The sequence below is a fragment of the Oryx dammah genome, unplaced genomic scaffold (genome assembly GCF_014754425.2).
Source record: "Oryx dammah isolate SB20612 unplaced genomic scaffold, SCBI_Odam_1.1 HiC_scaffold_28, whole genome shotgun sequence".
Taxonomy (NCBI): Eukaryota; Metazoa; Chordata; class Mammalia; order Artiodactyla; family Bovidae; genus Oryx; species Oryx dammah.
In genome coordinates, this window is record NW_024070212.1 from 31054536 (window position 1) to 31080664 (window position 26129).

Genomic DNA, 26129 nt, shown 5'->3' on the forward strand with positions numbered 1-26129 from the left:
ATTTGACTGAAAGATAAATACCACTTACACACACAGGATTCGATATCGCCAAAATTAATCTTTAACAAAGAGTGAATAGTAGTTAAAAAGTATTACTCTATGATAATCGAGACGTCAAGATCTTTCATCATTTCATTAACGAGTTAGGAGAAAGACTAACCAGTATTTCTAAAAGACCAAAATAAACCTTTAACTTGGCTACCATACATCAGTCTCCTAAATTTGAACAGTATGAGCCTGTTTATATTTTTACTGCTGGTAGCTAATAAAACTAGATCTTTTAAACCACTCCTCCCACAACTTCCTCCTAGTCCCAGCTGAAGCCAAAGACTCAACCCGTTTCTCAAGTAAGAGACTTAACAACAGTAATCAAGAGACATCTGCCAAGTATTTCTCTGGATATTCAGATAAAGATGCCAAAAAGTAACTCAATACAAGTAATGAAACTTTTAGGGAATGAAGAAACTATATGACAGTGTTATTTCCAGCGAGTATTAACGGGTGGAGGGAGAGCGTAGATTAAGTCTCGAGGCAAACCTTTAAGTAAGAGAATAAAACCCGAGAAACCCTCAGGAAGTAGCAATAAAACAGGCGCTTGCCACAGGCAGGTGTCTTAAAATTTTCTCACTCCGGAAGTTCATATGATTCCGAAAGAGCCCTCCAATGTCTTTTAAAGCACGGGCGGAAAAGAAAACAGACGAGCGGCAAATACAAAGGGAGGAAATTTGCGATTGCCCCGGAAACATTTTATTTTGCGTAGGCATCTGGAGAATTTTCTTTTGCGATTCGTTACTTGATCCGGAAGAAGAGATGGCAGACAGCACCTTTGATTGGATCGCAGTATAAGGGCGGGGCGCTAGCGAGCCAGTCATCTTGGTGGCCGGATGTGACGATACGGAAGCTGGCAGGCTGAGCTTTGGAGCTGGCGGCTTTGGTGGGCGGGGTCGGTCGGGCCCTGCTGGCTGGGTGTTCACGGCTGACCCGGCATCCATAGGGGCGGTGCCACTAAGGCCACGCCTCCAGCGCTGACTCCGGGCGGCTCTGGAGCGAAGTCCCGGGCGCTGAGTGGGTGGAGACTCGAGACCCTTCTCTGAGAGGCTAGGGACGGAACCGCTCCGTCAGTCTCTTCTATTCTTCCGGTTTTTGGTGGCTGCACCGCCTCCCTCCGAAGCCTGAGGATACGCCCTCTCGAGAGCCTGCCATCTCTCTCCTTTCAGCTTCGAACGTCTCTGTGCTCCGGGACAACTCCAGCCCAACATTCTCTCGCTCTCGCTCTCGTTCTCTTCCCTTGGAGGACTTCGGCCCCGACACTGCCCCCTTTCCTGGATGTATTGGCCCCTCCCAACCCTATAAAATGTCCAATAACCCACAGAAGGTCTTCTTGAAACCTACAGAGGAAAAGTCAGGCAACGCCTCGCATTGGTAAGTACCGGTTTCTAATCTCCCTCGACCCGGCGGCCCCTCTCCCGTCTTTTAGCAGGATGTCGAGTCAGCCGTCGTTTCCTGACGTTCTGCAATTCAGACGCCTTTGATTCCTCTGGGTGAGCATCCCAGGGAAAGTGCGCGGCAGTTTGGCGCTTAGATCCCTTAGCGCACGTCCCTCTTCAGAGTCTGACGCAGTCAGCCTCTGCCCTGGCGCCGCAGGACTCCAGCGTCTGAATTTCATAGGCTGACAGAGTAGATCTCCATGGGAGAGGAAAATCAACATGGCCGGCGCGCCTGTATGACCAAAACCTTCTGGAAGATTCTCGCGCACTCGCAGAAAAACACGCAGCAATGAGAGCGAATTAGCAAATGCAGCACAGGTGGCGCTGGATCGTCAGGGAAAATAGCTGTAATGTAAGAGTTTGTGGGAAGGAAAGGTTGGTTTTTTTGTGGGTTTTTTTTTTTTTTTTTTTGGTAATATAGAAACTGAAAAATTGTTTTAGAATAAAGGAATCAATTTTTTTAAATTTGTTCAAATGATAGCTTTATTTGAAGATATTAAAAAATGAAAATAGGGGAATTATCATGTAAAATCCTTTGGAACAGCATATTTGAAGAAGGTGTAATGAAAATGCCATCTCGAATTGGATGTATATGTAGAGGAACTACATTTGTCAGAGGTAGATTCCTGTATTTCTTAGACACTTGTTTGTAAATTTAGGCAATAGTGTATCACTAACTCATTTTTTTTAAACATTATTCGAGATGAAATAAAACGAACAAAATTGTAAGCTAAGGTAGAATATTTTAAGTTAAACTATCCATGGTTTGTGAGTATATAATAAGTGGTGAGAAAAAAGTTTGAGTCCTTATAGAAGAAAATGTGAAGAAATAAAGAAATGGAGATGTAGAAATCATGGAAGAGCATTTATGTTTGAAGAAAACCAGTATCACTACGTTTAATCCTTGATTTGCTAGTTACTATTTGTGAGGCCAAGTGACTTGGTTTCCAGTCTGTAAGAACACCCAGAGGTATTTTAAGGATTAAAAGAATGAATATACTAAAATACTTAGTGCAGTAAAAATAGGAAAGCGTTGTTTAAATGTTAGCTATTATAATTTTAAGGATACGATTTTACTTCTGTAAAAATTTTAGCCCAGGAAGTAGGTAGTTATGAGTAGATATGAAACCTAATTGTGATAAACACTTTAAAAAAGCATGCTTAATAATCTAAAATGAAATGGTCATCAAAAGTGATTACCTAAAACTGCATTGAAAACTGCCAAGAAAGAGCCATTGTATTTCAGATCATAACAAGAACCAGCTTTTGTGCATGTATGTTTTTTGTTGGTTTATTTTTGGTGGAAGTTGAGAGGAAAGGCAGAGATAGTGCCTTGTATGGGTACGCAAAAATGGAACTAGTCTTTAATGGTTGCTGATTTCTTCTGTCTTGTTTCAATACCTGCGTATTTGATAACGTTTGATTTATCCTAGTTTAATACAATTTGTTTCAGGGTTTCATTTTTTTTAAATACCAGAAATTAGAGTAAGAACCTTACTTTTTGTTCATTGTGTACTTTATTATCCTGTTTCTACTTTTGGCTATATTTAAAAACATTGCAAATTGAATTATGTTTTCTACATTTATCAATTATTTGGAGTTAATTAACTCACTGGTTTATGCATTACTTTTATCATCTTTGAATGCATTTTTCTTCAAATCCTTGAGATTTTAAATCACGTATTTGGGACATTTGCCAGATTCCTTTCTGAAGCTCTTTGACATTTTGGTTACTGTTCGCATATTTGATTCTGTGGTTTTATAATTAATCTGAAGGACATTCAAAGATACTTTTGTAAATACGTGGATTAATGTCAGCTCTTTAGTTTTTTGGAAGCTTCATGGTCTTACATATCTGATAATTTTATTGTAGAAATCATTTTTTATAAGCTTAAAATTATTATATGATTTTCTTATTTTCTATGGATACTTGGATTTTTCTTGAGTTACCTCTTTCCTGGTGTAAAAGCTTTCAGTAATGTAATACAGAATGTTGATTGCTTTAAAAGTATCTCTTTAATTCATCAGGGTATAAAATGTAAAACCCAAATTTAATCTTATAGTACAAAGGAGAAATCTGGAAGATATCTGTGATAGTAGGCATTAAGTTTATTTAGATTTGGACTTTATATGTAAAGAGCAAAACTGGAGTCAGAATGGTACAATTGAGGTACAAAGACCTTGGTAGAGTTGGAGAAAGAAGATAGTTAGAGAGACCTAGATTCATGTTCTAGTTCATCACTTAGTATAGTTAAAACATTTGGTTGAAAGCTGTTCACTGAGTGCCTACTGTGTGACAGACTGTACTAAATGGAGAGACTGATTAAAGAATAGGCTATTTACCATGCCCATGAAAAACAACATCTAGGGGGAATTATAACGTAATACACTTGTTAATAATAATATGCACAGGATGATCCTGTGAGGGCATAGAGAAAGGAAATTGTGGGAAAGGTTTCTGGAGTGGCCGAGTTGGGGAATATTAAGTATTAGCTGTCCAATTAAAAGATGAATGCCTATACCCAAGCAGAGGAAATTGATTTTTTTTTAAAAAAGGCAGTATGATGTATTACTAGTAATTGATATTTATTGTTTGAGTCTATACTACAAGCAGGATAAATAGATAGCTCATAAGGATTTGCTAAAGAGATTAGACTTCTCTCCATTGGAGACCCTTCTGAGGATTTTAAGAAAGGAACTGTTACAGTCACGTGTCATTTTAGGTAACTGATGACAGTGTGGATTTGAGGTGCCGAGTCAGACGAATAAAGATTCTATTTCAGTTGTCCTTTCAGAGATTCTGAAAGCCTGTGCTAGAATGTAGAGCAAGGGTTGGATTCAAAGAAATACAGAAGGGCAAATGGGCAGATCTTGTCAGTGAATTGGTATGAAGAAAAGTGGGTCAATTATGATGCCAGTTTTCTGGGCGGATACTGGCAAATTAATTGAGATGAGGAATACACCAAGAAAGCAATTAGTGAGATATTTGAATCTGAAATTCAGGTAGAATCAAAGCTGGAAATTTGAGAGTCAGAGTTCACAAAGAGACTTGTGAGTCATCAGCTTAGAAGAATTATAATAAAAGCCTGTGATAATATATCCCACAATAATAAGAGTTAGGATGCCATGTGATTAGCAGTTGGCTTCTATCCGCCTTTGACCCTTTGTTCTTAAATAGGGAGCTAAATGGGTGTCCTCAGCAGGGGACTTGGTTTGGTTATAAAATGTTTCCTTGTCAGTTTGATGTGCATGTAGTTTTGTATTGTGTGTTATTATCTTTGTTTATGTGATTTGAGTGTGTTTGTGTACGAGAGAGAGACATACTATACTGGTTAAATGAAATCTATTTCTCGTTAATACCTCAGTTTATGCATGAATTTTGAGGACCATATTATATTGAGGTTATGCTAAAGTAAATACAAGAAAGTGAATGGGATTGCCCAAGAAAGCATGTCATTCTGAATAAGTTCTTTAATATTACTAAACTTCCATTTTCTCAACTATAAAATGGGAATGGCAGTACCTACCTTGTTGGACTGTTTATTAGGATTAGAGTTAATGACAACTATTTATAACAATATCTGTTATGCATATGATGTCATGTGAAATATATTATCATATATGTTACTACATTATGTACTTGTCTATGTTATGTGTGTGCATAATAGAGAATAATAATTATAATAGAGATTGTCATAATAATCATAGAGAATAAGTTGGAAAAAATCTCTTAGCAGTCGAAAATTTTGTGAAATTATCTACAAAATGTTTATTAACCTACAACAATTTTTAAAAATAATTTATTTTTGGTTGCACTGGGTCTTTGTTGCTGAGCACGGGCTTTCTCTAGTTGCAGTGATCAGGGGATACTCTTGGTCATGGTGCACAGGCTTCCCATTGTGCTGACTTCTCTTGTTGCTGAGCACAGGCTCTAGGCACATCATTTTCAGTAGTTACACCACAGGGGCTCGTTAGATGTGGCTCACGGGGTCTAGAGTATGGACTCAATAGTTGTGGCACGTGGGCTTTAGCTACCTGTGATGTGGGGAATCTTCTGGGACCAGGGATCAAACCTGCATCCCCTGCATTGTCACGAGGACTTCTATCCACTGTACCATCAGAAAAGTCCTAACCTGCAAAATTTTTATGATTCCGAATCAAATCTGTAAATACTTCATTCAAAATGAAAAGTCAAAAATGTTAAAAGTTATATAATGTTTATTTAATATCTTTCATTAAAGTTCTCACATTTTCAAAAGATTACCTGATTCATTTACTGTATCTTGGACAGCAGTTATAATATTTTAATGGAAGATGATGTCTAGCATGTATTGGGAGCTTATCAGGATCTCAACCAGTTATAGCAAAACTTACAAATAAAGAGAGATTCAAAGAAATTAGTTTACCAAAGTCAATTAATAATTGGGAGAGCTAGGATTAGAAGCCAGTAATCTTCTAATGCATTTCTCTGTTCTCTTTTAAAGTTTTAAACTATAACTTTCCAATGTAATTTCATAGTTCAAATCCTAATTGATTTAAAGTAACTAGCATGTTGATTATTCTTTGTTTAAGTGGCCTAACCAGAGCATGGGATGCAAAATCTGGCTCTAGTTTTAGTTCTAACTTTAGCTAGAATATAATCTTTATTATCTTAAATGGAATGTCTTTTCTGTATATGAAAAAAAATGTATAGTGATTGAAGAAGTATGAATTTCATCCTGGTTTATCACTTCTTTCCTTAGCATTCTGCATTTCAGTTTAATCTTTATAACTCATTCCATTTATTACTAGGAAATCATGGATTCTTTAAAAAAATTACAGCTTGTAGGATTCAGTTTTGCTAATATTGTTAATGGTGTGCCAGTTGCTCTATTAGGTATAGAGAACATAGATAAGAATAGGTCTCTGGCAGATCATATAAATCTCTACTGATATACTGACATAGAAGAGACTGTATTTTCCATCCATTTTTTGAGGGGAAGTGAAAAAGAGGGAAAAACTCTGGATTAGATTTTAAAAGAGTTTGTCTAGTATAAATATTTTTTATAAAATGAATACGAGGGTCATATAATAAAGTATGTGAATGACCTATTGGAAGCCTGTGTGATTTGCTTAACTACTGTGCTAATTAAAATGTGTTTATGTGTGTGCTAAGTCACTTCAGTGGTATCTGACTCTCTGTGACCCTATGGGCTATAGTTGGCCAGATTTTTCTGTCCATGAGATTCACCAGGCAAAAATACTGGAATGGGTTGCCATTTCCTCCTCCAGGGGGTCTTCCTGACCCAGGGATCGAACCTGCAACTCTTACGTCTCCTGCATTGGCAGGCAGGTTGTTTACCACTAGTGCCATCTGGGAAGCCCTTAAAAGACTGTGTTAGTTGCTCAGTCATGTCCCACTCTTTGGGACCCCTTGGACTGTAGCCTGCCAGGCTCCTCTATCCATGGAATTCTCCAGGCAAGAATACTGGAGTGGGTTGCCATTTCCTTCTCCAGCGGATTTTCCTGACACAGGGATGAAACCCAGGTCTTCTACATTGCAGGCAGATTCCATAGCATCAGAGCCACCAGGGAAGTCCAAAATGTGTTTTCCACTATGCAAATAATTAATTATAAAAGCATGGATTCTGTTCTGTTGAAACTTCTAATCTGTTAGTCAGATATTACTGACAGATGAAATACATTAACTAAACAATACAGATATTGAGGCATTTTAATATGTTTGAAATATTTCAAAGAGTTGCGTTATTTTTTACATAATTTTGTTAGGGCCTTCTGTGCTAGTTATTGGAAGAACAATTACAAAATAAATGATATAGTCTGTGACCATAAGGAGTTTCAGCCTTACTGAGGAAGACAATAGCTTACTCATTTTTAAAAATTAACTAATAGGTTAAAGACAATACAGAAGGCATTATATAACTCCCAGCATTAATGGCAACAACAAGAGTGCTTTAGGGATTCCAAGTTGGGAGAAATTAATGTGAGTTTGAGTGTCTAGGAGATATTTCGTAGAGAAAATGGATTGGTCCTCAATTTATAACTTTTAAATTGTTAGAGAAGAAAAAAAAAAACTTGAATAGTTAGAGTAAATATTGTACATGGGTCAATCCAGAATAGTAAATACCTTTATGATAAGACCAAAGATTTTATGTTGAGATGTTATAGGAGATTGGTTGGGACTAGGTTTTAGATGATTTTAACATTAAACTGAATTGGCGGTCATGAATTATTGAAACTTTGAGCAAGAAGGTAACAGGATGAAAACAATGATTTAGTCTGCCAGAGATACATGATAATAATGGCTTCAATCAAGCAATCTAGTTTAAAAGTCAAAGCCAAAAAATATAGGGATGAGATAATGAGGACAGGACACAAGGTGATACAGGTCTGATCTAGGAAGTAGAAGTGGCGAAGACGAAGAAAGAGAATATGACGAAGATATGTAAAAAAAGAGGGGGAAAATATGGACTTGGTGATCCATTCAGTATACGTTTATTGTATGTTTATCCTTTGTAGGTATCTAGGTATCTATACAAGGTACTCTGAGTGAATTAAAGGTGAATAGGAGAGTGGTAAAGATAGGGATGACTAGGTATTTTAAGACCTAAGTGACCGGAAAATAGTATGCTAACACATGACTGGATGGTAAGAAAGTATTAGTTTTCATTACAGAGTAATTTTAACTTTAATGGTTTTAAAAGTGAAAATATTTGGTCAGACAGTACAAATATGGAATTGAGATAAATATTAAGGAATAGGAATAAATAGAGATAAATAATAGAGTCATTATTGCACAGGAAATAATTCAAGATAATAGATGAAGCTTTGAACTGTTACCTTGATGCAGTCTTTATGGAAGAATGCCTTTAAAAACAGTTTTGTTTTGTTTTTTTAATTGAAGTATGGTTGATTTACAGAGGAATGTCTTGAAAGAAAAATAGTCAAGAACTGTACTTTCAGGAGTAATCATAGTTGGATGCTTAAAATGCAGAAAATTAATACGAAATAGAACAGTAAGAAAGACAAAAGAAATAAATACTGCACACAACGGAAACGATGTCAGGAAGAGGTTCCAGTTAGGGAGATAATTAGCTACCAATGTTAGCTTCAGCAGAGAGCACCTAGGAAATGAAGACAGAGAGTAAGCCAGATTTAAATGTGAGGACATACTTGGTAATCTTTGAAAATAAGGTGTAGTAGAATATGGGGTAAAAATAGATTGCAGAAGACAGTGAGCTTCAAGTCAACTTTCTAGCGTATCAGCAACAGAAAGTTGGTAGATGGTCTTAACTGTGGTTCATTAACACCATGTACCAACTTCCTGTCACTGAATGTAAGCACCCACATCCTAATTATCTCTCTAATCCAAATGACTTCAGCATCTATATGGGTAATCTCTTTTGTCACCTGGCCTTTCAGTTCATAGATCTTTTTCTTCAGTGTTTTCTCCATTCTATCACCATCAATCCACTTCTGTAGTTGTTATTATCAGATGAAATTGCTGCATTTACAAAATTCTTGGTTTTAGGCATCCTGCTATCCAAACACCAGTTCCTGTGTTTTAGCTTAGTTGTTTTAAGTACTCCCACGCTGACTTTTTTATCTGGCCTTTCAGTCCATTCCCTTTATTTTCTCCCTATGAAAGTGAAAAAGTGAAAATGTTAGTTGCTCAGTGACGTCCGACTCTTTGCAACATCATGGACTGTTGCCTGCCAGGCTCCTCTGTCTGGGGGATTCTCCAGGCAAGAATACTGGAGTGGGTATCCATTGTCTTCTCTAGGTCTTCTCATCCAGGGATCAAACCCGGCTTTCTTGCATTGTAGGCAGATTCTTGACTGTCTGAGCCACCAGGGAAGCCCATTTCTCCCTAAATGTTAGCCTTTTATCTTTTCATTTTCATCCCATCTAGAAGAGATTCTACATTTCATTATTTGAAAAAAATTTTCAGCACCCTAAAATCATTCGCTCCTCTTTGATTTTTGTTACACCCTTCTGAAACCACTGCAACCTTGGATGAACTTAGTGATAACACTTTCTCTTTGGCTATACCTGGTAAAACAAGGAGACTAACCAGTACAGTTGGTATCACTGTAAATTAGTGATCATTACCTACCTCTCTGGGCCATTTACAGTGTCTGATGATGCTGATATTTTCTAAAGTCAGCTTATTCTTGCTGAAAGACTGTTTTTGCATCTTTTTTATTTCTAGCTAAGTTTTTTTCGTATTTGTGTGCGTGTGTGTGTGTTTTTTTAACTTTACAATATTATATTGGTTTTGCCATACATCAACATGAATCTGCTACGGATGTACACGTGTTCCCCATCCTGCAACCCCCTCATAACCTCCCTCCCCATACCATATCTCTAGGTCATCCCAGTGCAGCATCCCCAAGCATCCAGTATCATGCATTGAACGTGGACTGGTGATTCGTTTCACATGATATTATGCATGTTTCAATGGCATTCTCCCAAATCATCCCACCCCTCGCCCTCTCCCACAGAGTCCAAAAGACTGTTCTATACATCTGTATCTCTTTTGCTGTCTTGCATACAGGGTTATCAGTACCATCTTTCTAAATTCTATATATATGCGTTAGTATACTGTATTGGTGTTTTTCTTTCTGGCTTACTTCACTCTGTATAATAGGCTCCAGTTTCATCTACCTCATTAGAACTGATTCAAATGTATTCTTTTTAATGGCTGAGTAATACTCCATTGTGTATATGTACCACAGCTTTCTTATCCGTTCGTCTGCTGATGGACATCTAGGTTGCTTCCACGACCTGCTGCTGCTAAGTCACTTCAGTCATGTCCGACTCTGTGTGACCCCATAGACGGCAGCCCACCAGGCTCCTCTGTCCCTGGGATTCTCCAGGCAAGAATGTTGGAATGGGTTGCCATTTCCTCCCTTCAATGCATGAAAGTGAAAAGTGAAAGTGAAGTCGCTCAGTCATGTCAGACTCTTCTTGACCCCATGGACTGTAGCCTACCAGGCTCCTCTGTCCATGGGATTTTCCAGGCAAGAGTACTGGAGTGGGTTGCCATTGCCTTCTCCATGCTTCCATGACCTGGCTATTATAAACAGTGCTGCGATGAACATTGGGGTACATGTCTCTTTCATTTCTGGTTTTCTTGGTGTGTATGCCCAGCAGTGGAATTGCTGGGTCATAAAGCAGTTCTATTTCCAGTTTTTTTAAGGAATCTCCACACTGTTCTCCATAGTGGCCATACTAGTTTGCATTCCCACCAACAGTGTAAGAGGATTCCCTTTTCTCCACACCCTCTCCAGCATTTGTTGCTTATAGACTTTTTAATAGCAGCCATTCTGACAGGCGTGAAATGGTACCTCATTGTGGTTTTGATTTGCATTTCTCTGATAATGAGTGATGTTGAGCATCTTTTCATGTGTTTGTTAGCCATCTGTATGTCTTCTTTGGAGAAATGTCTGTTTAGTTCTTTGGCCCATTTTTGATTGGGTCGTTTATTTTTCTGTAATTGAGCTTTGGGAGTTTCTTGTATATTTTTGAGATTAATTCTTTGTCAGTTGTTTCATTTGCTATTTTTCTCCCATTCTGAAGGTTGTCTTTTCACCTTGGAGTTTCCTTTGTTGTGCAGAAGCTTATAATTTTAATTAGGTCCCATTTGTTTAGTTTTGCTTTTATTTCCAGTATTCTCAGAGGTGGGTCATAGAGGATCCTGCTGTGATTTATGTCAGAGAGTGTTTTGCCTATGTTCTCCTCTAGGAGTTTAATAGTTTCTGGTCTTATGTTTAGATCTTTAATCCATTTTGAGTTTATTTTTGTGAATGGTGTTAGAAAGTGTTCTGCTACTGTTAAGTTGCTGCTAAGTTGCTTCAGCCGTGTCCGACTCTGTGTGACCCCATAGACGGCAGCCCACCAGGCTCCTCTGTCCCTGGGATTCTCCAGGCAAGAACACTGGGGTGCGTTGCCATCTCCTTCTCCAGTGCATGAAAGTGAAAAGTGAAAGTGAAGTTGCTCAGTTGCGACCCCATGGACTGCAGCCCACCAGGCTCCTCTGTCCATGGGATTTTCCAGGCAAGAGTACTGGAGTGTGGTGCCATTGTAGTTTCATTCTTTTACAAGTGGTTGACCAGTTTTCCCAGCACCACTTGTTAAAGAGATTGTCTTTTCTCCATTGTATATTTTTGCCTCCTTTGTCAAAGATCAGGTGTCCATAGGTGTGGATTTATCTCTGGGCTTTCTATTTTGTTCCATTGATCTATATTTCTGTCTTTGTGCCAGTACCATACTGTCTTGATGACTGTGGCTTTGTAGTAGAGCCTGAAGTCAGGTAGGTTGATTCCTCTAGTTCCATTCTTCTTTCTCAAGATTGCTTTGGCTATTTGAGGTTTTTTGTGTTTTCAATTTCTTTAAATCTTTCCCTATTTTTGCTCTTCTTAACAAATGATGTTACTTCCTTATTTCACAGTGAAAATAAAAGTCACTAGATCAGAATTACCTCAACCTTGTAATGCCAAAGCTTTAAACTTACCTCCAAATATACCTATCTTCTTTTCCAATGAAAAGAGACACTTCCCCAGGTCTCTTTAAGGTTTAGTCTCTTCACCTGACTTGTGGTCTCAATTTCCTACCTCCTTTTCAAACTTTACATTATTAATTATCCCTCTTTCTCCCTTATTTCCAGTCTCTTCCTTTTGGTGACTCACATGAATACTCATGCTCAAATTCAGAGATCCTCAGCTTCTAATTAGATCCTCAGATCTAATGCCTGATGGTCTGAGGTGGAGCAGATGTAATAACTGATGTAATAATAATAGAAATAAAATGCATGATAAATGTAATGTGATTGAATCATCCTGAAATCATCCCCCCACCCTGGTTCATGGAAAAATTGTCTTCCATGAAACTAGTCCCTGGTGCCAAAAAGAATGGGGACTGCTGCTCTAGTTTACCTAACATTAAAAAAAAAAAAATCTCCTCTTTGACCCCATTTAGTTTCCAGCTACTTGCCAGTTTTTCTGTTTCCCTTTACATCCAAAGTTCATAAAAGTGTTATCTATCCTTTCAGTGGAATTACCCAGTTTTCTTGAAACTCTTTCTTCCTTTGTCTTCAATTGCCTCAGAATCTCTTGGTTTCCTTTTTACCACTCAGAGAAAGTGGGTATTTGATGAAACATTTTAAGTAGGGAAGGGCCAGCCAGCTTTAAGAGTGCTAAGTAATTTGAAGAGAAGACGATAGACTGAAGAAAAGTGGTTGTTATGCTACTATAACAGACCAAGCCAGAGAGAGACTGGAGTGGGAACAATTGATTTGGAAACAGTTGACTAGATCAAGAGAAATTTAGAAAATAATATCAACAGGATTTTGAGATAGGTTGGATACATATGGTTAGAAAGCTGGAATTGTTTAGATTTAGGCATCTAAGATAGTTGGGATACCATTTACTGAAGGAAGAACACTGGAAAAGACCGTTTAGTGTTAGGTGCATTTGCGATTGTGAATGGAAATGTCAAGAGGGAAGTTGGACATACAAACCTGACTCAAAAGTGCTAAGATATAAATATTTGAATTGTTGATATATAAATGGTAATTTAAGTCATGTATATAAAATAAATCATGTGGGGCAAAGCTTATTGAGTAGGAAGAGTTCACTTTAAACTTTGTTGAATTCCAACATTTTAAGGCTGATTCAAGGATGGAGTTGGCAAAGAAAACTCAGGAACCACTACAAAGATAGAAGAATATGGTATCTAGGAAGCCTTAGGAAGAAAATGTTTTAAGAAAGGAGTAAGCATGTTTGTTGTCATACAAATAGATCATCATCTCAATGATAATTGCCTGTTTACATATTCATATACCCAACAGTTTAAGTTCTTTTAGAGACTGTGGGTTGAACTACATTGGAAGCTAGCAAACATTTTCTGTAAAGGGCTAGATAGTAAATACTTAGGCTATATAGGCCATATAATCTCTGCTGCAACTACTGAACTCTTGTAGCATGAGAACATCCATGTACAGTACATAAAAAGTAGGGGTGACTCTGTACTAATAAAACTATTTATGGATCAGTTCAGTTGAGTCTCTCAGTCGTGTCTGACTCTTTGCAACCCCATGAACCGCAGCACACCAGGCCTCCCTGTCCATCAGTGACTTTGAAATCCATAATTGTTACATATCACAAAATATTTGTGATTTTTTTAAAAAAGATTTTTTAAAAGCATTCTTAGTTTGTGTACTCCATAGAATTTTTTACTTTGATTTGTATTAATACCTGAGGCTTAAAAAACACCTTTAGGTAGTAAAACATACCTTTACACTACTGAGAATTCTAATTATTATTTCATTATTTTTCATTCTTAATTTTTTTTTCATCTGATCTTAGTCATATAAGGCCGTGTTAACTGTGTAGGACATGGACTCTGTACCCATATTGCTAGAATTTAGCATGAGAGACAGTACATAAACTGGTGAAAAAAAATTAAGATATGGTAAAAACTTGTGATATATGTATTCCATGAAGAACATTAATAGATGTAATGTTATTAATTATGAAGGAGGAGCAAGGCTAGTTAAAAGTGGCCAGAGGATGTATCTTCTGGGGAATATCATTTATGTTGAGACTTTAAATTACATGGGTGGATGAAGAATAACTAATTAATAACTAATAGCATGTGTGATGACCCTGATTCCCATACTAAGGGTTTAGTATTCCAAGAGCTGAAGGTTGGTTTTAGGTATATAGCTATAGTTGTCTGCATTTAACTAATCTACAGATAATTGATTATATAATCTGATACTGGTATGTATTTATTTTTTCTTTAAAATCAGACAATCTGTGCTAAGTAATAGCTAAAAACTATCAGGATCAAAATAGGTTGTTAAAAAGAAATACTGACTTCCAGTGTATTTGATAGTTTACAGTGAATGATGTCATTCATATTCCATATTCATTGAAAGCTATTCAGCTGAAATGATGTTGCTATTAAAATATGGATTGACAGTTAAAACTGAGTAATTGCCATACCAAGAGCTATTTAGTACTAAATGTCAAACACAGTGAAATCAAAGAATTTGCTTCCTACATAAGTAACTCAGTTTAGTCTCCAGACATGTGATGCATGAAGGTGGTGTCTTAAGAGATGTGTTGAGCAAAATAATAGGTTACAGTAGAACTTGTCATTATCAGTGGGAAGAACACAGAACAGATTAGCTAGAGAAAGAAAAGAGCAAGGGAAATAGAATGACATAAATGGAGGTAAAATGAGAATCATGGTCAGTAATAGTAAAGAAGAAGGACTAGAGGAAAGAATTTAAGGAAAAGAAGAAGGGAGAATACGTGGTTTAAGAGGAGCATATTCTAGTAGGTGAAATTTTATACAAGATAAAACCTTAGAAAAGTAAGTCTACTTTTAGTTTTAGGAATAAATGCTAATATCTCATATGCATTGCCTAATCATATAAGAAGATCTAAATCAGAGCTCGCCATATCTTTGATTATCTCTTCTACTTCAAAATCTTTCCTTTGCAGTATTTCACTTTGAAAACTCAAAGTGTCAAATTACATACTTATATTTTATAAATTTTTACTTTAAAAAATAATATTTACAAATACTTGTTTTTAAATAAAATGTATATACCATGTAGTATGTTGTATTTATTTACTCAATCTTTTTTTAAGTGTTTCAGGCTGCATGTACCAAGTAGTTCAGACGATTGGCTCGGATGGAAAAAACCTTCTGCAATTACTTCCAATTCCTAATTCCTCTGGAAATCTTATGCCACTAGTTCAATCTTCAGTCATGTCTGATGCTTTGAAAGGGAATACAGGAAGTCCAGTTCAAGTTACTTTTCAGACTCAGATTTCCAGCTCTTCCACAAGTGCATCAGTTCAATTGCCCATTTTTCAGCCAGCCAGTTCTTCAAACTATTTTCTTACAAGAACAGTAGATACAGCAGAAAAAGTTAGAGTTACTTCTGTGGGAACTGAAAATTGTACTTCATCAGTTTCTAAAGTTCAGAGTCATGGTGTGAAAATTGATGGACTCACCATGCAAACATTTGCTGTTTCTCCCTCTTCAACACAAAATGATTCATCTTACATTTTAGTAAATACCCAGAGTCTCCCAATGACTGTGAAGTCTCCGGTTTTGCCTTCTGGGCATCATTTACAGATTCCAGCCCATGCTGAAGTGAAATCTGTACCAGCGTCATCATTGCCTCCTTCAGTTCAGCAAAAGATACTTGCAACTGCCACCACAAGTACCTCAGGAACAGTTGAGCCCTCCCAAATACCTACTGTTATTTATGTATCTCCTGTAAATACAGTGAAAAATGTAGTTACCAAGAACTTTCAAAACATTTACCCAAAACCTGTTACAGAAATAGCAAAGCCAATGATACTAAACACCACACAGATTCCAATGAATGTTGCTAAAGAGACACAGTTAAAAGGTGGTCAGCATTCTCAAGCTGCTCCAGTGAAATGGATTTTTCAAGAAAATCTACAGCCTTGCACTCCATCTATTGTTCCTGTTAAATCTTCAAATAATGTGGCTTCAAAGATTTTAAAAACTTTTGTAGATAGAAAAAATTTGGGAGATAATGCTGTAAATATGCCACCATTGAGTACCATCAGTCCTAGTGGGACACAATCCAAAAGTATGCCTATTAAAGATAATGCTCTGGTTATGTTTAATGGGAAAGTCTATCTCTTGGCTAAAAAGGGGACAGATGTTTTGCCATCAGTAATTGACAAACAGAATTCAGTTTCTTCTGATATTCCACCAAGAAAAGATGCATCACAGATAGTGAGTTCAAGTCCAGTCACAGAAATATCCAGAGAGGTTGTAAATATTGTTTTGGCTAAAAATAAATCTTCCCAGATGGAGACAAAATCAGTTTCAAATACTCAGCTTGCTTCCATGGCCAATTTAAGGGCAGAGAAGAATAAGAAAGTGGAGAAACCATCTCTTTCTGCCCCAAACCCACATAGTATGAACCAATCTATTAACTACTTAAAGCAGAGTAAGACTTTATTCTCAAAGCCAGTCTTACCAGATGGATTTAGTACAGGACAAAATGCCCCCAGGAAAGGAAATATCATCCAGAGCATAGAGAAAATAAGTTCCTCTGTTGATGCAACAACTGTTACTTCACAACAGTGTGTTTTCAGAGACCAAGAACCAAAGGTAATTTTCCCATGTCAGGGTGTTCTTTTTATCTTATGTATGTAGAAAAATTTTCTGTCTTGATTCTTAAAGTTAGTTATCTATGATACCTCTTTTTCCCTCCTCTCCCATCCTCCTTTTCATCATATACATACCATACACACGTGAATGCTTAAGCCAAAGCTTTCATTTGAGGGAAATGTTTGAGAAGTGTAATAGAGCCCAAACAGTATTTTTCTCTTGAATCATTTGGCATGCCAAATCTTCAAAGCAAAATTAAATCACAGAGCAACAAGATTCAGAAGAGTTGGAGAAGGATAATGTGAATTCAAAGCTTCGTAAAATTATGTGTGTAAATATGTATATGTATGCTTATATTTGTACACATAAGTACATGTACATACATATATTTAAGAGCTTTTAATATATGAAGAGATTAATGTGACACATAGAGGAGAGCTGAGATTTGTTTGTTTTGTGGTAGGGAGCTATCTGGCAGTTTTTTAGGTAGATGGTGGAAGTGGTAGGGCTTGACTAATTAACACCTTTCATTAATATGTGGAAAAAATTTATCAACATCTTGATTGTTTTTTTTAATATACAAGTTTCCTTTTCCTTTTTCTAGCCCTTCTTTCTCATTCAGTTACCCAACATATCCACATAATTATTTCAGTTCTACTTAAGATATGTGTATGTGTGATCTCTAAATATTTATACTTAGAGGTCTACCTAATAATCTCAGTATTTTCCCCTTTTGTACAGAATTCACTGAACTCCAGGGATATAAGGAGGTAAATTCTGATTAAGTACGATTGATTAAAGGTATAAGGGTTTTTCAAAAAATGATAATTTCCAATATAATGTCATATAGATTATTTTCAACTTGTTATTAGTCTGTATTCTCATTTCATTTGTTTGAGAATTGACTACCTGTTACTTTCCTAGTACAAGAAAGTAAAATTGTAGGGGAGCATTTTGGTTTTGCCCAGTAAAGTTCAGCTTTTCAAGTGTGGGTGGTAATGTAAGAGTAATGCAATCCAACCATTTAGGACTTTAAAGCATGGCATTTTAAGTAAGATGAGGTAATTACTTAGTTCCTAGTGTGATAAAATAGCTTAAGTAATTGGCAGTATTGTTTGTGTGTTTTCTTTTCCTATTTCCAGATCCAGAATGAGATGGCATCAACATTAGAAAAAGTTACTCAAGAAAGAAATGGCAAGAACAGTTCTCAACGAAGAAGCAATAAGGTGTCATATCTGAAGAGTGATGCTGAACTTAAAAAGATATTTGGTATCACTAAAGATTTGAGAGTGTGCCTTACTCGGATTGCTCAGCAGTTGGGCTCTGGAGAAGGTTTTGATTCCTTTAGCCCTTTGGTGAAGAGTGAAACTTACAAAGAGGCAGAGTTTATAGTGAAGGAGGAAGGGAGAAAACAGGTAATAGATTTTAAAGTATCTTTTGTAAGTACTCCAAAGATACATGAATGTATTAATTTTTTTATTTTTATTTTTTAGTCTTATGCATTAATATGAGTGATAGTTCTTACAAATATTGCGTCTATATGTATTATACCAAAACATATAAGAAAATAAGATATGCACAGGTAAAAAGATATCCCCAGTTAATTAAAATGTTGTTTAGGGAATTCCCTGGCAGTCCAGTTGTTAGGACTGCCATTCACACTGTCGAGGGCCCAGTCCCTACTTGGGGAACTAAGATCCCTCAAGCTTCTCAGTGTGGCCAAAAAAATTTAAAAAGGAAAATAAATGACAGAAATGTAGGGAAAATATAAGCATGTAGATATTCACTACAGTACTGCTTTTAATATAAGCCTTAAGAGAAATCTACACAATAATGATGAACCAAAAAATCCCTGTGACATTGTCTACTGTCATTCTACTTATAAATGCTTCCTTATTTTTTAATATCCTGAACTTCAGATCAGAAACCAGTCAACCTTCCCCAGTGATAATCTTTCATACATACCTACTGTGCAGATGAAAAAAAAAAAATGTTAAATTCTATTTCTTAGGCTCTTCACAAATGATTGTTAGGCTTTTGTAGTAGATCAATATAGCTTCTAATAGTTGACTTAAGCAGGAAAATAGGCAATTTATTCTCAATGAGTATCATTGGGACATTGCCATTCACTTTGATACCATACAATGGCAAACATTACTTTCTCCCTGTAGTTGTTCTCAGTAGTTTTGTTGAGTTGAATTTAATGGCTAAATATTTGTAATTAAACATATTTTTAAATTCAAGAGCACAGTATATATTCAGCAATAATATTTTATTTTTCTTTTGACGTTTTACTCAAAATTGCAGCAGGGTATTGATAAGAAAAGAAAAGCAAAAACCGCTAAGAAGATGGATCACCCAAAGAAGAGAAGAACCAATAGTGTTAATAAGACAACTATAAATGGAGGAACTAGTGTCACCAGTTCCCAGCTCATTAGCAGTATTTTACCAACTTCAGATGTGTCAAACCATAACATCCTCACAAGCTGCAACAAAACCAGAGAAGAAAAGAGAACTGAGGTAGAGCACTGTACTCATGGAAACCAAGCAAAAGGCACATTGAGCTCAAGTACAGCTTTTGAACAAAGCCATTCCTTTAATAAAAGTTATACTGAAGATATTTTCCCAATGACACCACCAGAGTTAGAAGAAACCATTAGAGATGAAAAGATAAGAAGACTTAAGCAAGTGCTGAGAGAGAAAGAAGCAGCTCTTGAAGAAATGCGTAAGAAGATGCATCAAAAATAATAAAACGGCTGTTCTTAAAGGCATCAGTGAAATAGCTGTGTTTTTTCATATACTTTTGCATTAAGTTAGTTATAGGACATTCTGAAAGTGTTTTTGAATGTGAAAATTGTCTTTTCATCAGCTGATTGTAAAATTTTATGTAAGAAATACAGAAAAGGTTAACTCACATTTGACTTTTATGAATAACTCATAGGATATCTGAATCTTTGTCTATAGATACCTTTTTTTGAAAGGAAAAATTTTCTATTTTTCTATTACTTCAACTAGAATCCCCTAAGTTTGAATATTTGTTATTGTTTGTATGTTTAGCTAAATTGCTCAGATGTTATTCCAACAACAGTTAATTATTGTGTACTTTTAAAATTATATAATCCAAGATAGGAAATCAGCTCAAAACTTAGCTTTACCAATGGGCTTGTATCTTTATATGTCTCTTTACCCGTAAAATGACGATACCTTCTACTCACCGTTGTTGTTAAGTTTTTCTTAAATTTCATGAAAGAAAATGTATTATAGCAGCATTATTAAAAAATTCAAACATTTTTCAAGAGTGAGGGATGTTTGTTTTGTAACTTTTACAAAGTAGTTTCATATGATACAAAATGGGTTTTAGAATTCAGGCTATATAATGTATTGTTTGCTTAAAGTGGTATGTTATCTCTAGGCAAATGCTTCCCTTTTTTGAAATATGTAAATATATGACTAAGATTGTGTGAAAAGTAAATCTGAACATGGCCGCATTTAATATTTTTTAAAACTGTAAAGTAGTTTTTCTTAATAGAGCTAGACATTTTAATCTCTGGTTATCTTTGATTTGGAGAGTTTGAGAGTGGCATAGAGATAGGGATTATGGGGAAGGAGGAAAAGGTTCTTTTTAAGAAATGATAAATTTCTGGAAGTAAGGTCAAATAAAACCTGGACATTGGCAACAAAATAGAAAAGTCAGAAAATACTGAGAGGGAATAAAACAAATGCAAACTGAGTGTCAACTAGATTCTCCTGCCCCTCTTTTTTTTGGTAACAACTTTATTAAGATAGTTTGCATATTGTAAGTTTCACTCTTTTGAAGTGTACAGTTGTTATTCACAGAGTTGTATAACCTTCAACATGATCTAATTTTAGATCATTTTCATTACCACCTAGAAAACGTCATACTCATCAGCCGTCTCTCCCAGACCCTTCTTTCCCCATCCCTTGGCAACCCACCATTACACTTTCTGTCTCTCTAAGTTTTCATAGTTTAGACAGTCATATGCATGGAATGAACCATTCAGTATATTTTCCTTTGTGACTGATTTCTTTGAGTTAGTTTAATATTTTCAAGGTTCATCTGTGCTGTCACATGTATTCATACTTAATTTTTTAAATTGCTAATATTCCATTGTATGGATATACCATACTTTGTTTATCCATTCGTTTGTGGACATTTGGGTTGTGTACACTTTGGCTACTAGGATGTTATATTGCTGTGTTTTCCTGAATGTTTGGGTATATGTTTTTGTGTGGACATAATGTTTTCAAGTCTCTTGGATATATACCTAAGAGTGTAATTGCTGGGCCATACCCTAACTTTGAGGAACTGGCAGATTATTCCAAGCAGATTTTTCTTCCCCTTCTCCACCATATTAGATTTTGTTAAGGACAACAGCGACTACCGTGTTGCTAGATCCAGTGGTCAGTTGTCAGTCTTCTTAATTTATCTATCTGTGGGGGGATTAGTTCATGAATTAATTACCTCCTTTAAAAAATATTTAAGCTTTAAAAAAAGAAGCAGTACATGTCCATTGTGGGAAAATTGCAAATACAACAATCCAAAATATTAAAATTTCACTTTCCTATCAAGCTAAAATATTAAATGTTGGAGCTTGGGGATACATAGTTAAAGGCTATCAGTAAATAGATAGCATTTGAAGCCATGGGTCTGAATAACTTCACTTAGGGAAACAGTATCAACAGAGAAGGTGAAATTGTGGGCTCATGTCTTAATACAATTAAAGATTGGGAAAAGGGCAGTCTCAGGTGAATTTTGAGAATCAGAAGCTTCTTGAATGAATCGTATTTATAAATCCTTGGATAGTGCCTGACAGCGATGTATCAGTATTTGTTAAATAAAATCATCTAAAATCATCCTAATAGACATATTGCATCCATTTTCATTTCATTTTCTTACTTTACCTCCTCCTTTTGATATTTTCTGCTTTTATTATTAAGGTTTTACTGCTCATGGAATTATCAAGCACCCATTTCTTCTGATAATAAATTCCATAATATGGAAATGTAGCTTGAATTCTTTAGAGAAAAATTCTCAAAATTTATCAAAACTAATGGTCTCAAACTCTTATTTCTCATTCTGAAATTCACTCAAATTAGGGTTTTATCTTTATCACTCCATTAAAGCTATTTTTCTCAAGGTCTTCAAATACCAACATATTGCTAAATCTAATGGTCAGTGCTTAGTCTTTATATTACCTGACCTGTTAGAGCATTTGACAATTTTTATAAGTCATCGAAATTTGATACTATTTTCTTGGGCCCCAAAATCACTGCAGATGATGACTGCAACCATGAAATTAAAAGACTTCTTGCTCCTTGGAAGAAAAGCTATGACCAACCTAGACAGCATATTAAAAAGCAGAAACATTACTTTGCCAACAAAGGTCCATCTAGTCAAAGCTGTGGCTTTTCCAGTAGTTATGTATGGTGTGAGAGCTGGACGGTAAAGCTGAGCACAAAAGAACTGATGCTTTTGAACTGTGGTGTTGGAGAAGACTTGCGAGTCCCTTGGACTGCATGGAGATCAAACCAGTCCATCCTAAAGGAAATCTGTCCTGAATATTTGGAAGGACTGATGCTGAAGCTCCAATACTTTGGGCCACATGATACAAAGAACTGACTCATTTGAAAAGACCCTGATGCTGGGAAAGATTGAAGGCAGGAGGAGAAGGGGACAACAGAGGATGAGATGGTTGGATGGCATCACCAACTCGATAGACATGAGTTTGAGCAAGCTCTGGGAGTTGGTGATGGACAGGGAAGCCTGGAGTGCTGTAGTTCGCGGGGTCACAAAGAGACACGACTGAGTAACTGAACTGATACACACACCTATATACATACCAAGCAAGATGTGTTTCTGTTGCCCCAAAGAGTTTCCATGTACCTGTTTAGTCAATTTCTCATTTCTCCATCCAGTTGGACACAACTAAGTGACTGAACAACAACAACATTGAAATTTGTTCTTCACTCTTGCTACCAAGACACATATTCTTAATTTCCTGCTACCTTAGTCTCTCATTACTTCTTTCCCTCCTCCATGATCTCTTAATGTTGAAGTTACATACAGCTCAGTCCTGGTGTGTCTTTGATTTTATACCTATGTTCACTTAACAATAGTCTCATCTAGTTCTCATGAATTGAAATACCATCTATATACAGGAACTTTTCTCTGAACTTCAACATTGTGTTTCCAACCACCTTCTTGATATTTCTGTTTAGAAGTTCAGTGGGATCTCAAAATTAACAGACCAAACCCAAGTTCTAATCCATACCCACAATTTTCCTCAACCAAGATCTCTATCTCAGTTAATGACAAATCCAGGCTTCTACTTGTTCAAGTGTACACACTTGGAGTACACCTTGAGTTTTCTTTTCATTATACCCTAGTCTAAGCTTCTCTGGAGAAGGGATAGGCCACTCACTTCAGTGTTTTTGGCTTCCCTGGTGGCTCAGTTACTAAGGAATCCACTTGCAATGCACAGACCTGGGTTTGACCCCTGGGCTGGGAAGATGCCCTACAGGAAGGCATGGCAACCCACTCCAGTATTCTTGCCTGGAGAATCCCATGGACAGAGGTCCCTGGAGGGCAGCAGTCTATGGGATCGCGAAGAGTCAGACATGACTGAGTGACTAAGTACACCACAGTTGAACCTTGTAGTACACCTTGATTTTTCTTTTTCCCTTAGCCTAGTCAGTTAGGAAAGTGTCTTCATTTACCTGGAATCTGACCATTGTTTACCACCTGTTTGGTGACAGCCTTGCATTATCTGTCATTTGGATTATTGAAGCAACTGTCTCCCTGCTTCCACCAGTGTCCTCCTACAACCTTTACTTAGCACAATAGCCAAATAATTTTGCTAAAAGTATAAGTGCGTGCATGCTCAGTCATGTCCAACTCTTTGTGACCCTGAGGAGTGGATCTCCCAAGCTCCTCTGTCCATGGAATTTTCCAGGCTAGAATACTGGAATGGGTTGGCATTTCCTACTCCAAGGGATCTTCCAGACCCAGGGACTGAATTTGCATCTCTTGTGGCTGCTACATTGGTAGGCAAATTTACTTCTGCACCACCTGGGAAGCCCCAAAAGTATAGGTAATGAGAGGAAAAAGAACCAAAAGCAGAATGAGAATGGGCAAAATATATGAACAGATAATTCACGATGAAAGATATAACCTTCAAATGAAAAATATTCAAATTCATTTGAGATTCAGTTCAGTTCAGTCACTCAGTCGTGTCTGACTCTTTGCGACCCCACGAATCGCAGCACGCCAGGCCTTCCTGTCCATCACCAACTCCTGGAGTTCACTCAGATTCATGTCCATCGAGTCGGTGATGCCATCCAGCCATCTCATCCTCTCTCGTCCCCTTCTTCTCCTGCCCCCAATCCCTTCCAGCATCAGAGTCTTTTCCAATGAGTCAGCTCTTCACATGAGGTGGCCAAGTACTGGAGTTTCAGCTTTAGCATCATTCCTTTCAAAGAAATCCCAGGGTTGATCTCCTTCAGAATGGACTGGTTTAAATGCAAATTAAAATTCAACATTTTTCATTGGTATGAATGGAAAATACTTAAGAATATGGCAACACATGTTGGCAAGACTGTAAAGAAATAGTCATGTTCACATGTTGCTGATGGGACTACAAATGGATACAGTTTTTCTGGAGGGAAATTTGATGGTATGTAACAAAATATGAACCAATTTTGGTTCAACCAGTGGGGCCAGCTCCTCTGTTTTCAGGAATCCTGAAGATATCCCTCCAACAGTATTAAAGTATATACAAAAATATATTAATTATAATAGTTTTTAATTGCAGTGTATTGCAAACAATTTAAATGCCCATTCATAGGAGAGTAGTTGAAAAAAAAAATGTCTACATAGTGGGATGAGGAAGAGCTTTATGAACTGATAAGTGATTTCTAAGACATGGAGTAATTTCTAAGACATGCTTTAAAATGAAAAAAAAAAAAAAAAAGCAAAACACAGAAGAGTAGCATGTTACCCTCCATGTATCTACCCTTCATAATATCATATCTCCCCTTTGTGGCTCAGCAGTAAAGAATCTGTCTGTAATGCAGGAGACACAGGTTGGATCCCTGGGTGTGTAAGACCCCCTGGAGGGGGGCGTGGCAACCCACTCCAGTATTCTTGCCAGGAAAATCCCATGGACAGAGAAGCCTGGCAGACTGTGGTCCTTGGAGTCACAAAGAGTCAGACACGACTGAAGCGACTGAGCAGGCACAAGAGCTATAACAAAGTAAACATCTGCTCATTTGTACAAAATAAATACAAGAAGCATAAGCCAAAAGCTAACAAGACAGACTACCTAAAGGAAAGGGATAGAAAGAAGAAGAGAATGGCTATAGGTTAGCAAGAATGAAGTAGAGTAACATTTCTCTGATGATATCTTTTTGTATGATTCTTAGAATCTTGCATACTCTTCACATATCCTTAAATAAACAAATGACTAAAACACAAGCAGGAAATGACAAAAGAAAATTGGAATGCCAGTACTAACAAATGAAAGTAAATGTATTGTGAAAGAATAACATGACCATACTTAAGGAGATGGGGAAAAAAAAAAAACAGCCTAAGCACCTTAGAAGCAGTATCTTCACTAGGCACAAAGCTAAAATCTTAAGCACTGTGCTCTGATTAGTAAATGTTTTTCTCTCAGGTATATGAGTTAGTAACCCTGAAACTGCATTTGCCTACTATGAACTAGAATTGAACAAGTAAGTACATATATTGTGGATAGTGAGAGCCAGGCTTCTTACTGTTGGAGGAAAACTTTGTAAAGAAAGGAAGAAGGATAAAGTCAAGCCTGTGGTATTGGGTTAGAATAAGAGGCATCCATATAGATCCATGGTTTTTAGTATATAATTCAGGCACATACATATATAATATGGGCATATGTGTGGGTTAGTATACATTCATATTTCCTAACTCACTGAGAAGACCTAGAAGCAGTTGACACTCCAGAATAATGAGCACACCTAATACCAGATCTTGGTTTCTAAATGCCATGCTCCAACATAAGGAACCAGAGTTCCTTGGATAATTTGATTCCAGGGCAGCCTGGAGCAAAGAAAATAGAAAATAAACTTGGGGCATTTTGTGATGTCAGAAGGTAAGGAAATGCTCCTATAAAAGATGGAGGCTTATTAAAAACAGAAGCCAATCTGAAGGAGCATCTAATGGCCAAAACTGGAATAATATGAATAACACTATAATAGTGTTTGACTTTAACCCCTAGAAAAGTATACTCAGGAAGTATATGCAAATATAAAAATCAAATGCATAAATGAAGGAAAATAGACAGCTCTTCCTTACAGTTGAATTTCAATTAAATGTAGATGGAAAGGGGAAATAGAGAATCATCATTCTAAGTGCCCTAGTAATATTTGTTGCAGACAAGATTCACCAATGGATGCTAAAATTAGGGGGCAAAG

General features: G+C 36.7%; 1 protein-coding gene across 2 annotated transcripts; it reads left to right on the forward strand.

Annotated features, from left to right (window-relative positions):
• Nucleotides 1–930: 930 nt before the first annotated feature.
• LRIF1 (ligand dependent nuclear receptor interacting factor 1) lies at nucleotides 931–21546 on the forward strand. Of its 2 annotated transcripts, XM_040232073.1 has the most exons (4): nucleotides 931–1422; nucleotides 15152–16661; nucleotides 17804–18076; nucleotides 18969–19952. In XM_040232073.1, the coding sequence occupies exons 1-4, from the start codon at nucleotides 1355–1357 to the stop codon at nucleotides 19407–19409; spliced, it is 2292 nt and encodes a 763-aa protein (XP_040088007.1). In that variant the 5' UTR covers nucleotides 931–1354; the 3' UTR covers nucleotides 19410–19952. The 2 variants fall into 2 exon arrangements, with proteins under 2 accessions (XP_040088007.1, XP_040088008.1); XM_040232074.1 differs by lacking the exon at nucleotides 15152–16661 and having other exon boundaries at nucleotides 18969–21546.
• The last annotated feature ends 4583 nt before the right edge of the window (nucleotides 21547–26129 follow it).